This window comes from Agelaius tricolor, unplaced genomic scaffold, assembly GCF_023055355.1.
Source record: "Agelaius tricolor isolate 1412-34295 unplaced genomic scaffold, bAgeTri1.0.p SCAF_13, whole genome shotgun sequence".
Lineage (NCBI taxonomy): Eukaryota > Metazoa > Chordata > Aves > Passeriformes > Icteridae > Agelaius > Agelaius tricolor.
In genome coordinates, this window is record NW_027269273.1 from 11,097,367 (window position 1) to 11,113,946 (window position 16,580).

The 16,580-nt window shown below is 47.8% G+C and overlaps 2 protein-coding genes across 5 annotated transcripts in view; one reads left to right on the forward strand and one right to left on the reverse strand.

Moving 5' to 3' along the window:
- The first annotated feature begins 2,296 nt into the window (after positions 1–2,296).
- Positions 2,297–6,174, forward strand: LRIT2 (leucine rich repeat, Ig-like and transmembrane domains 2). Its single transcript, XM_071438340.1, has 3 exons — positions 2,297–2,464; positions 2,862–3,643; positions 5,101–6,174. Exons 1-3 carry the CDS (start codon positions 2,355–2,357, stop codon positions 5,904–5,906), a joined length of 1,698 nt encoding a protein of 565 aa, XP_071294441.1. The 5' UTR covers positions 2,297–2,354; the 3' UTR covers positions 5,907–6,174.
- Positions 6,175–7,911: 1,737 nt separating this feature from the next.
- Positions 7,912–16,580, reverse strand: part of CDHR1 (cadherin related family member 1) — a 72,598-nt gene continuing 63,929 nt past the window's right edge. For all 4 annotated transcript variants that reach the window (XM_071438738.1, XM_071438741.1, XM_071438737.1 and 1 more), the window contains one exon: positions 7,912–10,657. In XM_071438738.1, coding sequence (XP_071294839.1) covers positions 10,106–10,657 — 552 coding nt within the window. In that variant the 3' untranslated portion in view covers positions 7,912–10,105. The remainder of the gene's footprint in view (positions 10,658–16,580) is intronic.

The following is a 16,580-nucleotide window of genomic DNA, read 5'->3' on the forward strand; positions in this document are numbered from 1 at the left end:
AAACCTGTAAATAAATAACACTTCACTTTTCATGAAAGATTTTTTGAAGACGTGACTTAGCTGCCACATACTGTAAGACCCTCCCCATGGGCCATGGAGGAGGGGTGGGAAGGTGGCAAGGAAGGGCTCTTCCTTTTAAGCAAAGGAAGTTTTGGGCCTTAAAAGTGGTGAATCCCTGCAAGGGATTCACCAAGGCACTGATTTGCTTCTACCTCTGCTGAAAGCTTTCTGTTCCCAGGCCCTGCAGCTCACACATGAGCAAACTCCAGGATGTGCTCTTGACACCCAGGAGTTTTCTAACTAACTACATCATAAATAGCTTGTTACTGTTGTAAAGGGTAAAATAATATTATTTCATTATAATAAAATGATATAATTATGGCATCATTATATATGATATGATTTATATTATAATATATATTATATTTTGGTAAAATATAATATAATATAATATAATATAATATAATATAATATAATATAATATAATATAATATAATGAATTATTTTATTATTTTATTTATTATTTTATTTAATATTTTGTACTATTTTATTATTGTGAAATTATATTTATTATTATTGTAAAGTGTAAATGTATAAAACTATGATCATAATAGAAATTATAATTGTTTTATCAGGGAATATTTTCATGGCAGACCAAAGGCACCCATGACTGTGGCATTTGCATTTGGGTGGGAGTGGGGGTCCCTGAGTCCCTCTGCCTCAGTGGCTGATGGATGATGGGGAAGGACACATTGTCCCATGGCAGCTGCCACTGTTGCTCCTGCACATCCTCAGTTTAGCAGCAGCCCTGCTGACGGGCATCCCCTCTATCTGGTGACATGGAAAGTGCACAAGGAGTCTGTGCCTCAGGTGACAGGGCTGCAGTGCTGCCACCCCCAGCGCAACAGCAGCAGCTTCACCAAGAAACTCCTCAGCAGCCACCACCCCCCCAGTGTGGATTTTCAGCTGCTGCACCTGCTGTGCTACAGACCAGCAGCCTTTCCCCTTCCCAGCCCACTGACAGGTTTGAATACAGGGCACTTGTTGAAAAATCAAATACTGCACCATGGACAAATAAGGAACATTTCAGCTGAAAAATCCAAACCGTAAAAAACCCCTATGCTTGTGGTTAGATGTGAGGCACTGCCAGCAATAGCATCCCCACAGGCCCATTCCTTGTGGCCTGTTCCCTGTACATGGGGGACAGACACAGTATGTCAGTCCCCTGAAGTTTCCCCACCAGTCTATTTTGCTGATTTGCCATGAAATAAAAGCTCCTGTTGATTTAAACACTGCAGAATCAAGCCTGTGTTTTCTGTAGGGTGAAAGCAGCACAGCCCTTAGAGCCACATATAGCTCTAAGCTGCCACACTTTAAATACTTTTCTATCCTGGTCCCATAGGTTAGAGGTTAAGCAGGTTCAGGTTAATCTTGCTTTGTGCCCCAGCATCACACAGAAGGGCAGTGAGGTGCAGCCCTTTTCCCAGGAGTGCTCCTGTGCAGGCTGTAGTGAAGCCCATCCACACTAGATGGCCCCAGGAGAACGCAGAACCCCTTGGAAAGCACAACTGAAACCTGCTATTTTGGCTTAAAAGAGATCAATACATTTGGTTACTCAAAATCCCTTCTCAGAATGGCTTAGTTTTTCAAGATGACTGAAAGGCAGTCAGCACGTGTCTTATGAGGGAAGCCAGAGAACAGCACTGAAAATTTGTATTTATACAAAAGAAATTGACTTCCTAGAGACTCTTGTCAGACAAACCCCCCATGGACTGGCCACAGCTATGTTTCAGAGGAAAAAGGTGCCATATTTATGTTTCCATGCTGTAAGATCCTAGTTTGTGGAGCAGGCTTCATGCTCACCATGAGCAGAACCCACCAAGCAGGGTTTGGGGGAGGATGGACTGTGAAATGGGGCACTATGGAAATTACAGCTGAAGTCTGGCCCTTCCTGTGGCTTTCTGCCTTGATAAAAGCCATTAAAATATAGGAGACAGAGACAGACCCTGTGAAATTAAAAAAAAAAAAAAAAAAGAAAAAAAATTTGGCCTGGTTAATTACTTGCAAGGGCTTGGCAAAAGAAGTGATTTTGGCTCCATCTTCATATTCCCAACCAAATAAATATGTCTTCCAGAATCCCCTCAGCTGGAGGAGAAATGCCAAGAGTGATCCTGGGGGTGGATTTTAGCACTTGGACACAGACTGAGAACCACACTACATGTCTTCCTTAGGGTTGGGTCCCCAGCAGGATTTATTTCTGCGTCAAGGAAGATTACAGCTAATAGGATTTGCTTCTTGGAGGCTCTTGGCGTGTTTGGTGCAAACCCCTGCACAGTGCTTTCTTAAAGGAGAATATGGACCCTGTCTGTCATATTTTTCTTCTTCTTCTGGCCTTCCACAAGATAAACCCATCTGTTTCATCTTGCATCACAGGATGCTCTTGTTCTCAGGACAGCTTTGGAAGGTAAGAACACTGTTACCCTGTTGTAGCACCAGTGAAGTGGCTCAGACAGCCCCAGTAGGAACTTGCTGATGATGTGAGCACCAAAACCAAGCAGATTGATGTATGGAGTGCCACCTCTAATACTCAAACTGTGCTGTCTTGAGCATAGAATGAGATTTCTCTTATTTCCCTGAGATATGTAGCTACATACATAGCCATTTTTATGATTTAATTGCATCCTTTATAGCAAAATTGGTGTAAACCCCAGGGATGGATGGATGGCTGGATGGATGGCTTATGCATGCCCTATATACAATACCTTATAATTATTCAAGTGCTTGTAGACCTGCATAGGGAACTGGTTTATTGGCTTCAAATGTGGTCTGTGACCTGGAAAATTTTCTGGTTTCCTCCCTAGGAGTTTGCTCTGCATGTCTGCACTGCTGAGGCAGATCCCTGCAAACATCCCTCAGGACATCCGGAAAATTAGAATAGAAAATTCTCACCTAACAGAACTGCCCCGTGGGTCTTTTGAGAACGTCAGTGCCTTGGAGTATCTGTGGCTCAATTTTAACAACATCACAGTGATGCACATCAAGAGCCTGGAATATCTGCCAGCTCTGAAGGAGCTGCGCTTGCAAGGGAACAAATTAAGTTCAGTGCCATGGACAGCATTTCAAGACACCCCGACTCTGAAGATCCTGGATCTGAAGCACAACCGGCTGGACGTCCTTCCAGAACACGCACTGCGCTATCTGCCCAACCTGACCTACTTAGATCTATCCTCCAATCAGCTTACCATCATATCCAGGGATGTCTTCTACAACTGGCCCGTGTACCAGAGAAGCCAGAGCACGGAGGGGCCGCTGGAAGCGATTTCCAACGCCGTGCTGGCCCTCCATGACAACCCCTGGATTTGTGACTGCCGCCTGCGCGGATTTGTCCAGTTTATCAAGTCTGTGGGCCCACCTATTATCCTGATGAATTCCTATTTAACTTGCTCAGGCCCAAAATTCAGGACAGGGAAGTTTTTTCACGAAGTGGAGCTTAACAGCTGCACCAAGCCCCTGACCTCAGCCCTCGAGACCAACCTGACAGTCCCAGCAGGGTTAAACATCACCCTGACCTGCTTTGTGCAAGCCAGCCCTTCCCCGGCTGTCTGGTGGACCTATGCACTCAAACTTTTAAGGGCATTTAATGGTAAGCAAAGCTTTTTCTTCTTCTTAGTTTTTTTTTTTTAATTAAAAATTTATGCTGTACTATTCTACTTACATAGGTCTGCAGGCCATCACAGTCACCACAGCAACCCAGCCCCTTTAGAGCACCACAGTTATTGTGGTGGCTGTAATCCAAATGATCTCAATCATCCTGTGCATCTAGGCACATCTGACCAGCATAAGAAGAGCTGCTTCATGCAGGATATCAGTCAAAAAGAAAAGGAGCGTGGCCTCATTTTTATACAATTATCGTTCTTGTGGATTTTAAGAAGCAGCTCTTTCCTCATGATACATGACTGTAGGAGCTACTAATCTTTTATTAGTTGTATGTATTTAATAAAAATGTAGCTATCTAAATATGCATGTATATTTACTAAAGATTATATACTACATAATTTACTATGTCATATACTACAAATATATATGCACACATTCTGTATATGTGTATGTGCATGTAGATGCATTTGTATGAGCCCACACCCATATACACAGACTTGTATGTTCCTACATTATTCCCATGTATTCCCTCAAGAAATACTACACAAACCACAAAACTGTGCAGCTCTGCTTCCTGTCTGTCTTCATTCATGTTCTGAATGAACTGAAACAGAGGTTGGTGTTTACCTGAAGTCTCGCTTATTTATATTCTCTAGCAAAGGTGTTGTAATATGAGACCTTTTCCTCTTTCTCCCAATCCATCCTCCCTCATGTTTATTTTTACTAAGAGCCTTCAATAGGACAAGTTGCTATTTTCATCAGGTGAAGTAAGACATACAGGCAGCCAGCACATAGGTTCTGTGTCCCTAATAAGCCAGCTAACTAAAGAGGATAGCATTAGCCCTTAATCCTGGGCTGATATTTGCTTCAATTGCAGTGCTGCAGCAGCACTTGGGTGTCTTTCCACAGGCACATGCTGATTAATTACATACAGTTTCTTCTCAATCACAGCCACACACCTCTGTTTGGGTAGATGACAGGGTTTCACACTGTTCTTAAAACTGCATTTCATTTCCAGCCCAACACTTTCTACCTTCACACACCTATTTTGGTCTGAGCCTGTTGAGACTGACAATTTAATCCTAAGAGAGGACGGAGCATGTGTCCAAAATGTAGGTGTGCCTCCTCAGTGCCTCTCCTGGTTTGCCCTACGAATGCCGATGGCAATGGGCAGATGCTCGGCCTCTGCCCACAGCAGCCTCTGCCCACCTCAGCTCCTCCAGCCGCTTGTACTGGGCCAGGGGTCGGGCACATCCCACGTCTCCTACACCTGGGTGTCCCAATGCGTTTATTGCCGTTCAGACAGAAAACGCTTTGCTGTCAGCTCTGTGGGGTTTGGCACATTCCTGTGCTCTGTCCCTGAGCGGGCGGGTCCCGTCCCACACAGCCTTTGGGCCCAAGGGCACGGTGGCTCGCTGCTGACCCACTCACCTGTGCCCGCAGTGTCCACGGAGCCCATCAGCGAGGACACCGTCCGCTCGGAGCTGCTGATCCCGGCGGCACGGCCAGCAGACGCCGGCAACTACACCTGCACAGCCGCCAACTTCCTCGGCAACGCCTCGGTGGCCATCAACCTCCGCGTGGTGGCCCCGTGGGCGAGCACCACGCCCCGCGGCTGGGCGCCCGCGGCCCCCGCGGAGCCGGGCGCTCATGTGGAGGTGCGCATCGCCAAGCAGACGGTCTACGGCATCACCCTGGAGTGGTTCGCGGCGGCGGCGGCGGCCGCGGAGCCGGGGGAGACCTGGTACACCCTCCTTGTGGGCCGCTACGACGCCGCCCAGAAGGACACCATCTACATCGGGCCCGGGGTCAACACGTACTCGGTGACCGACCTGCTGCCCGCCACCAAGTACGAGGTGTGCGTGGCCGTGCGCAACCAGGCTCCCCGCAAGGGCCAGTGCGTGGTCTTCGTCACGGGCAGCGACGTCAGCCAGATGGAGCAGCGCGAGAAGCTCATCCACATCGTGGTCATCGTGTGCGCCATGGTGCTGGCCGTGCCGGCCGGCATGTACGCCTGCACGGCCGAGGCGCTGCCCGGCTGCCTGGCCCGCTGCCCCAGCGCCTGCCCGCGCCGCCGCCGCGGGGGCCCGGCGCAGGCCGCGGGCAGCAAGGAGAGCACGCTGGACAGCCTGCCCGCCGGCAGCGAGGACGGGCTCTGCCGCCCCGACGGCGGCGCACGGCGGCCTGCGGACCGCGCGGAGCCCGGCAAGGCCCGGCCGCCCCACAGGAACAGCGCCGACCTCTACTAGCCGGGCCCTGCCGCGCTGCGGCACCTCCACACGCCCGCGGCGGCTGTTGGCTTTATTGAAGGACAGCGCCGGGCCGGCTCCGTGCTGCGGGGCTCGGGCACGGCGGGCGCACCGCCGGTGCTTGCGGTAGGCTCGGGGAGCCCTGGGAATGGAGTGCCCGAGCTGCCCGGCCACGGGTGTGGGAGGAGCTGCGCCTCCGTAGCCTGTCCCTGCAGCACTGTCATGGAGCAACGCACACGGACACGCCAAGAGAACCAACGCTAACAAAAACAACCCCCGAACCAATAGCAATGCTTGTGGCCAAAGGCCAGAAGTGTCCCCTCACTCTCCCACACGGGTGTGTCTTTACTGATGTGTGCCCGCAGCTCTGTCCAGTGCCCGGTGCCGGCTTCTCCTGGGAGCAGACAGGGGAGCTGGGCACGTCTGCCGTCACAGCCCAGCAACAACAAACGATGGGGAGGATTGGGTCAACATGAGGCAGAGATTTTATTTTATTTGGAGAAAAAAATTATTTTGACCCGTGGTGGTGGTTTTGGGGTGGGTTTTTTTTCCTTGCTCCTTCTTAAGGTTTACGCAGCCCTCAGAGATTCACAGCTTTGGTTGTACCACAAACAGGAGAAGTGTAAGTGCTTGAACCAGGCTAGTGGGACAAGTGGACAGAGGCAGAGAACATAGTGGAGCATGGGATTGGGAGCTGAAGATGCAAGCCAGGCACATTCCCTAAATGCAGACAGGTGCCTGCCTATCCTGCTGCTTTGAAACCAAAGCTCGCCTCTTTGCTAGAAACAAAAAAGCCCAAAGATGCATGTAAAAGCAACTGCCTCCTGCTTGTGAATCAGCTCACTGCTGTGATTCTCAGAGGTCTGAGGATATGTGACTTACAATTTTTCTTTTTTTGACCACTTGCTTTCCAGCACAACCAAAGCATGTGGCCCATAGACCCACAGCACTTGTAATATGTGTTATAGATCGTCTCAAAAAGAAGAATCTAGAGTAGACACCCCAGCTGTTGTGAGCTTCATGCTGTGGTAGCTTGGCTTTCTAATTGTATTTTGGTTTTTGATGTGTGTTTTCCATGCTGTCTCTCCTCCCAGCACCTCCTCCTGCTGTACCATACTGCACAGCTTTTGAACAGAGCTCTGTTTTGTCATTGCTGACTCTCGTTGTTAATACTTCACAGGACTTCCTAATCTTGTCATTCTTTTAGTGTCAAAGCAATAAACATGACTGGTTTTCAGAATACACAGAGGTCCTCTGCTTCATCTCTGGCCTTTTACAGTTACAAATTGGAAGAAACCTGGATTCCAAGGAGTTTTGGGGTTTGGCTGCAGGGATGGAGGAGGCCAGGCTCCATCAGTACAAGTTGCCACTCCTCACCCTGGAGTGGTGAGGAAGGGGCAGCAGCAGTTGGCCAAGCAGGAAAACCTTGTCCTGGGAAAGCCACCCACTGACACAGCTAGTACAGAGTGAGCCATGAGCTGATGCTGGTTGAAAACCAGTGTGGGGCTGTGGGTGAGGGGGAGTAAATAACAAAGCACTGTCAGTAATGACCAGCCTTCTTCCACCCCAGTCAGCAGGGAGGGACAACAGGACACTGTAGAGACTGGAGAGAGCTGCTGAATCACTGAGGAAACAGCCAAGGAAAGACAAAACATCCCCTGACCTCTGGATTATGGACCTCATAACAAATTGCAGACCCTGGACATTGGCACAAACTGAACCTGCTGCCTCCCTGCCCATGGCACCAGCTGCAGTGCTCTGTACCATGGGAGCTCAGCCAGGGCTCTCTGTGACCCCACCCATGGCCTATGCCAATGGCATCCTGCTTCTCACCTCCCCTCCTTCCAGCCTGGTGGTGTCCAAAACCACACAGCCCCTCTCCTGACTCACAGCCCACAGAAGGGTCCATCCTAAAAAGTGGCCTGGCTTCCTGTGGCTGTCTGGTAATGTAACAGGTGAACACAAGGCATCATTGCTAGCAGAAGCACACCAAGCACAGAAGCACTTTTTCAGATTTTTAAATTTTTTTTTTTTATTAAAAAAATCTCTTCAAGTTGAAATACAGAGTAGCTGGGAAAGAGTCTCACAACATAGTAATAAAACATCTTTATTGCCTCTTAAATATAATCTCTAAGACTATAAGCCTGTAATTCCTGTTAAATCTGACTTAATTGAATGGTCTTTATAGGCTTTCCTCATTAGAGAATGAACACTGAGTACTGGCAATAACACAACACTGGGAAGACAGTGGAATGGGGAATAAATCAGGAACTTGGGGGAACATTGCAGAACCTGCAGACACCCAGCCAGCAAAAGGCAGGGGCTTGCACAGGGCAGCAGGAGTGGGGTCAGGGGCTGCATGTCCCCTCCCTCCGGCCAGCTTATGGCCAGGGGACAAGGACGAGGTGGCTGGACAGGTGAGAACTTGGCCTCACATCACAGTGCCCCAGGAGGAGGGATAAGCAGGAAAACAGTAGAGAAAAGGAGAGATGTGACAGGAGAAGCTCTGGGAGCAGCGCTCCTGCCATGGCCCCCAGCTGGGACTCTCCTGGATCTCTTGGCTACAGCTTCTGGCTCCGCTCACGGGTGACATGAGCCACGAGCACTATGGCCTCTAGGCAGATTGAACTGAAGTTAAAAAAATACAAGATTTTCCTTGTCAGTGCTTAATTTCATATTCAACCAGCTATCGTCTAAACTGATGAAGTCCTGGTGCAAAAAGGGGAATTATTTCAGCTGCTGGAGTGAGAGGAGATCCTGAGGGCTAGGTCTGCTGGTTCAATTGAAATGACGGCTGGAGAACTCGCATGAACCCCTTGAATTAACATGGAGTACTCCCCACCTTGATGTTCCTGGTACCATGACAGCACAGCTTCTCTGCAGGGCTGGCTCTCAGAGAGAGGGTGCAGGGTGCTGCTCCCCAGCCAGCTCGGTCAGTTGGTGCTGCCTTCTCCCCAGGGGATGGGAAACAGCTGGGCCCAGATGAAAAACATCTCCTCAGAAACAAACCTGAGGGGGTCTTTGGGATAGATCCAGTGAAAAAAGTGCTTTGCTCTTGGTGCCTTTCTACTGTCACGTAACAGGAAAAAAAAACCTGTCAGCTGCCCTGCCAGTCCCCTCCCATTAAATGTTGTTTAATTCACTAAAAAATACTGGTAAGAAAAACCTGAATATTTTATGGAAACTTCCTTTTGCACACACCAAACCCTGCAACAAGCCAGGAGAGGTGATGAAATATATTCCTTGACACCTTCTGCTAGCACAGTGTACAAGACCGCACGATCTTTCCAGACACTTCCCTGACCAACATATGCAACTTTCCAGCACTTGTCTCTGTCTTCCACTTATCATTTGCCTTTTAGCTTTACCTTGTCTTCCCAGTGTTTTTATTCATGTCCTTCTCCTGCTGGGCTCCTGCTCTTTTGGGGCGCAGTGTCAGAAGGAGGCAGTGCTGAGCGCTGCTCTTGAACTTCCATGCTCAAATCTTGCCCCTGCTGGTCCAGGGAAAGCTGAGGTGCCTGTCCTGTCTCTCCCCAGCAGGCAAGTCCAGGGCAGAAGCAAAGCACAGCATCATGTCAATGTGCTCTGGCATAACCCAGCATAAGCTGCAGGAAAATGAAGAATTTCCCCAAGACTGCCTGCTTACCTTCTGGGAATGAAGGTACTGAGGCCAGGAGCGCATCGCTCCGCCAGCTGCTGCAAAGCACACTGTGCACAGGACACAGCAGTGCCACTGCTGTAGGAGACCTGCACCCGACTCAGTGCTGCTGCCACAGCCACGCCAACATCTTCAAAAATGGGTCTGCGATTTAAAGTGATGGATTTTCAGACACCTCAAACCCACCTGCCAGACCAGGTCAGAAGAAGCATCCATGAAGGGCCTTGGCTGCAGAACATCTTGTTTGAAAAGCCAAGTTCTGGGTAGAAACCTCCAAACGAGGGGCAGCCTGAGTCCCTGTTCACCTGGGAAGACTGTGGCTGGCACACTCAGCACCGTGGGCAGACACAGCTGCAGGGAGGGCCCGTGGACACGGCCAAGGGAACAGCAGTCACGATGGTACTTGCAGAAGGTGAGGGGTGGCTATCACAGTGAGAAGCTGCTCTGGTTCACAGGGTGCTGACAGACACAGGGAAGAGACAGCAAGTAAAAACATCCATGCCCAGCCACAGTCTGCAGTCTCTGGGGCTGCTGAGAGCACCTAGATATGGGGCTCCCCGAAAGCTGCGTTCCTCTTCTCAAACCTCATTTTGAGCTCTGACACGAGGGCGTTGTGGGTGCTGCTGTGACCTTTCTTCTTCGGTGGCTTGATGACATGCTTGGGAGTGAGGGAGCCGGACACGGTTGGCACCTGCCACCCTGGGCCATCGCCTCGGGGAGCCAGGGCAGGGGGTGGCGGGGGCACGGGGGCTGCCGGCGGCACGGGGACAACCTGCACGTTATTGTTGCTGTTCTCATTGTGCAGGCTCTTCACATCCTCCTCAACCACAAACTTCTCTGCGGCGTTGCTGGGCCTCTTGAACTTCAGCCACTCCATCCTGACTGTCCGGGATGGCGGCACCTGTCTCTTTTTTATGATCCTCCTCACCGGCATGACTTTGTTGGACCGCTTGTTGCGCCAGAACATGGCAGTAGAGATCATGATAGTTATCAGCACCATTATGCCCATGACACCAGCTAGCACTCCTAAGGCTTTCATGGGGTTATCTTTAGTTTGCATCAAAAAGGCGGCCATAGGCCCTTTGTGAAGAGTCTGTAAAGGAGTACAAAGAAAACACATGACTTACTCCAGGGGACAGACAGTGACCCAGATATTTCATTTGTCCAAAATATGTTACAAGTAGAGCTGATTGATGGGAGTTGTCTCTAAAAAAAAAAAAATGAGAGCCACACAGCCAGTCCAGTCCAGAAGTGGAGAATTTAGATGGGGCTGGAGACTGGGTAAACATTATAGCACTGTGAGGTAGATGACTTGAACACAAAAGCTTACAGAAGTACTGCCACCAAATTTGGGCAGATTCCTTCATGTCACCATAGTGTTTAACTTGCAAGAATGGAGCAAGAAAATAATTGGCTCAATTACTGAGCATGGCATTGAAAAGGATTAGGAGAAAGCTTCTGCTTATAAAATGCCAGTGTACAACTGAGTAGTTAGTAGGTATGTGCTGCATTCTGTTTTCAAGTACTCTTTTACAGACATAACAAAACTCTTTGAGGTAGGGGAGATAAGTGGAGCTAAAGAGCTTTGTTTATAGAAAGAAAAGAAATCAGCAATGACATAAGCTACATATGGCATATTAAGGACAAATGAATGGCCAGTTCACTTTCCAGCTCAGCACACTGTGCGTCTTGGAGGTCCCCGTATAATTTTGCGGATTTTGCCCTGCGGGTGGAGCTTGGATCTTTTCACACTTTTCCAGTACATGATGGTGGAGATCACCATTGTAACAGAAATGGTGGAAAGGACGCCACTCATGCATATTCCATATATTGTCCATGGACGCTTCTTGAGGCCTAAAATATAGGATTTTACCCTGGACTTGATCTGGAAATATCAAAAATAAGAGAAATGGTCAACCCTCACATGGTTATATTTGAAAGAGGCCAGTATCTATTATAAATACAGCTGGGGAACTAGGCTGAAATGTGCACAGGATAGAGAGCCTATAAAATAAAGGGAGCTAAGTGTTGAAATAGGCGCAGGAGAGGAGGCAGTTGCAATGATGTTGAACTGAATCCAGAAACAGTAACAGAAGTTAGGAAGCACATATAAACACCTGGCTGATTGGGGAATAAAGGCTAGAGGCATGGCACATAGATCACCCTTATTCAGGCCATGGAAGCCTATCCTTGGACTGCATTTCCAAGAGAAGTTCATCTTGAATACAGGTGGTGTCTGAACAGACAGTAGTGCTATGTAAGGCCAGGAGAGCCTTCAGAAATGGCACATTCACATGCAGGTTTGGTTACTGAGAGCTGATCATAAAGTGAAGTGTGGCTGCAGAAAGACAGGGCTGTCCACTGTGCCCTAGTCCCCGGTCTTTGACTACAGGAGGGAATCCTCACCCAAACTTTGCATGTCCAGTGAGCTGTGTTTTAGTTAGGGGTCTGAGCTCCCAGCTTTTGGTCAATGGGGAGAAAAGGACCCCTCTGGAGCAGTAATCACCATATGCTAAAATAGGTGTCAAAGACAGTGTGTATAAGGACAACCTTGTCAGTAGCTTGGACTTGAACCTCTGACTTGTAGATCAGATGGATTTCCCTGTGTGACTCTAATCTAGGATGCCCATTTCTTTCCCCTCCCCAGTCTGTGGGGGAAGATGACTAAGAGTATTCCAGAGTGTGCTTCAGAGTACCTCTTGTCAGTAATATCACATCCATAAACAAGGGGCATGTATATTAGCTAATAAACACCTCCTTGTCTTAATTTCTGTTTTTTTCACAACCTATTTGAAACACATTATCAATCTCACTCTTCTCGTACCCTGAATGTGTCCCATTGCCAACAAGAAAGTGGCAAAGAAATGCTAGTGAAACTCACAGACCATGTTACTGGGCAGCTAGGGACAAATTTTCATCATTTTGCTGTACAAGAGAGTTCTTCCAGTACTTAATTAGGAGTGGACCTAAGCTAGAAACTAAAAGCAAAGCAGCCCATGACTTTGGTGGAGCTTAGACTCACATCAGCTTTGCTGTTCTGCATTATATGGATTTTTTTTGTACTTAAATCCCATCAGATGATAGAAATTCTACCCTGGCTTACTTAACTTCATGTGAAAGTCAGATAAATTAAGTGTCAGATAAACCCTGCTAAGTAGTATGTGACCTGAGTCCACCTGTTACGAGTTTTGTCAAGATCTATTTTATAGGAAGGCACTGATGGCTGAAGAGTATTTGACTAGGTATTTGAAAACCTTGAATAAATGAGATTAGACAGAAGTACATGTTGCCCATGTACTACAGCTGCAGAGGTAAGAACAGATAAAAAAATGTATCGAGAGTTTTGACATTTGGCTTTGTTCAATCGCTTGGCCTCAGAAAATCTGGCATCTGTTCAGAGCTTCCAGTGATGAAGAGATGATTAATACCAAAACTAAACCCATTAACAGCTAGCTGGTTCAGCCTCTATTTTAGTTACTTGACCTCTACTATACAAAGCTTTGCCTGGAATTAGCCTTGGACAACAACTGTTCTGCATAAAAACATCAGACATTTTGTAAGCACACAGTGGGAGAGTTTCTGTTTGTCATGGCCATGACACTGGCAGGATAAATAGAAGGAATAACTTGCAATACAGGCCAGGAATGACATAATCCTAGCCAGGCTGCAGAGACACTTATGGGAAGTGCACATTTAAAACATGAAGTCCTTGTGTTGATTACCAGCAGTGCCACGTAGCCAGCTCAACAAATAGTGCCACTATTTGTTGAATTGCTGAAGCTGTTGTTTTTTCCTAAAAGGCATGCTGCACTTTGAAGGGTACTGGTTTTTCTGGTGCACATAAAATAAAAGCAGATACATGATTAAATGAAGCTGTCACATCTCTGTGGGCCGGGACATGGAAGAAACACTCTTTAACAGTCATCAGAGGAGTTAAAAAACCAAAATACCACTGCTCACAGAAGATAATGCTCTGCTGCTTTTTGGGGTTTTTTTGGCTGTGGTGGCTTCTCAAGTGCCTTTCCTAATGCATGGGTTGCAGTAAGCAGAGCACATGGGCCAAGTATCTAGAAGCTGGACCCAGAAGGAATGCGGTTGAGCTCTTCAATGACATGAGCAGCTAAGGCTCACCAGCTATATTTAGGAGTCTAAGTAAGTAGGCAAACCTGTTAAGAGCCCAAGCTATTGCAGATTATTTGCAGATGTGGCACTTAAGGGACATGGTTTTGCGATGGACTTGGCAGTGCTGGAGTTGGACTCCATCGTAGCTGTTTGGTTCAATGATTGTGTTACAGATATCTCAGGCTGTGTTGACTTGAGCAAGTGGATCTGTACAGTCTGTGCAATGAACCAGCCCACCTCCACACATTCAGTGTTTCTGGGGTTTTGTTCTAGCCTGGTTGCAGGGAGGAACTGCCTGTTGGTGCCTAGGCATACTAGGTGTGCTCCCAAAACACATTTTCCTCTGAAAGAATCTACCTTGTGTGCTTGGAGCCATGTGAGGCACAGGCCATCCCACAGCATGTGGGGATGATCAGGAGATTTGCTTCAGAAGTGATTCCTGATCCGAGGTAGAACACCAGCTGCCCCTGCAGTGCTTATCCCAAAGCTCAGTGCTGTCACTGTATCTGAAGGCTGTGTTTGCATCACTTTGCAATACAAACACCAGCATGAAGCAAGACTTCTCAAATCAAACCAATATTCATTTCAAGTCCATAAAACCGTGGAAAGAAGAGGCTAACTGCTCTGCAAATGTGGCAAGGGCTGTTCAGTGCCAGCAACCACAGCTCCCATGGTTGCCATTAGCATGAAACAGATGATCTCCATGTTACTTCAAAGATTTTTGTCAAGCCTTTCAGTTAAGAGAATCTAAAACTGAGACTCACCAGCTATATTTAGAAGTCTAAATGAGTGGTCAAAGCTATTAAGAACTACAGATTATGCTGTCTAAATATGGACTTAAGGCTCAGTCTGTGAGGAGGTGTAAATAAACGCCCCCTCTACATTTGCAGAACCTCAAGAGGCCAAGGGATGCCCCCATCAGGCCAGCTTTCAGGAACAGGAGTGGGAATCAGCCTCCTCTGAAAATATCAGGCAGGAATAGATTTCTGAGTGAGACATATGGATGGAAAAAGACTGGCTTTTCCAGCATATGTTTTTTCATTCTGTGAAAGGGTATTTTTTATTTATTGTGAAAGGATAGGATATTAAGAGATGCCCCTCAATACCAATTTCCATAAAATCAGACTCAGTTAAATTAAAAGGCCTTTGGATTCTTTTAGCACTCTATTATTCCAAGAGAAGGTCCTTTTGATGTGCAATACTGCTGAACTTAGCCACGAGGCATCCATCTCGAAGGGCACAGACTTGTGCTAATTGCAATGGTAAACGTTAATCAGAAAATATGCCTGTTTAATTACTTACTGTGATTAACACTGCAGGAAACCTCTAGAGGATGCATTCAAAAATATCCTCCTTATCCAAAATCAGTAATACATAAATGCCCACCAAACAGTGAAATAAGAGCCTTTGTACAGCTGGAGCACAGGGGGATGAAATGCACATTTGTAACAGCCTCAGAGAAAGAGAGAGAGAGTGTGTATGCAATATGCCTACACCAAGAGATTGTTTTCTTCACAAAGTGTTAGCAGTGACTGTCTGTCCCTGGGACATAGGCAGTGACCAAGGGTTTGGGACACTGGCACTGCACCTCATGTACCTGCAAACTGAAGTCTGTTTCTACAAAAAAGATGGGATGCTATGGGATAAAAAATCCCCCAACCCAACCAACCCAAATCTTCATAAGCCATGGAAGAAGTAATAGAGACATGTACGAGAGGTTATGTGACACTAGATTAGTAGCCCAGATCCTGCTGAAGAAACCTACTCAAAGAAAGAAGATGCTGTTGCTATCTCAGACTCTCTATTGGGACTTGGCAACAAGAAGAGCATGGGAAGAAGGAAAAGAACTCTGTGTGAGGAAATCTATGTCATCACATGCTCTCTGCTTCCCCTTCAGACTTTATGAGGAGGGCTCTCCCTCACCTTGTGCCAAATATGTACCCCTGGAGGGGAAGAAAAGGGAGCAGACAGGGGATTTCATACAGGACACCATCTTTCATCAAGTACTGCTATTGCTTCAAGCTTCAGTACTGCAATAGCTTCAGGAAACTCTTTATCCCAAAGTATCAGCTACTTTTGTTTTCCTTACAGTTGTCCTTCAGCTGTTGTCCCCCAGCAGGGAGGTGTGGGACACCCTCCCTCCACTCACACCCATCAGCCCCACATGCTGACAGAGAGGTTTCCAGCTCACCCAGGAGGGAAGGGGAGGCTGGTGCCCACCAGCAGGGACATGCCTGAGGGCTGTGCCTGGGTCCACCTGCTGCCATGCACTCCTGAAACTTGCAGCATGTGAGGAGCCTGGAAGCAAGGCAGGGAGGGCAACTACTCCCGCTCTTGGCTGTGGGCAGCAATTCTTGTTTGTTGTATAAAACCCATCAAAACTTCATTTCCATGAGAAATCCAAGTGCTAAGCAGGGCATTTCCTTTGTATGTGTAAGAACAGCTAAATCTCTAGACTCACCACAGACACCCTGCATGCAGAGTCCCCCAGCTCCACGTGGCAGAGCCTTGCAGCAGCAAGCCCAGCCCATGCTCACAGGGCTGGCCCCAAAGGCAGCCCCATGCCAGGCACTGCCCTGCTAGGGCAGACCCAAGTCCCCTGGCAGGCCAGCAGGCTCTGAACTGTGTATGAAAACTATCATGTGAATGTGCCTCAGAGTACCAGGGGAATAAAAGGAGATGGAGAAAACAGAGACAGATTATAACAGACCTAAGGGCAGTGGGAGCATTGTGACCAAACAAAGAGAAGGCCAGCTGCTGTCTGGAAGATGAGATTTGCATCTTTGCCCTGTTTATGTGTGTGGTCCAGAGACTGTCAGGCTAATGGTGTGTTTCTCATCTGCTTTAAAGCCCATTTCCTCCCTGCTGGTACCTAGTTAAAGGCATGGCAAGGC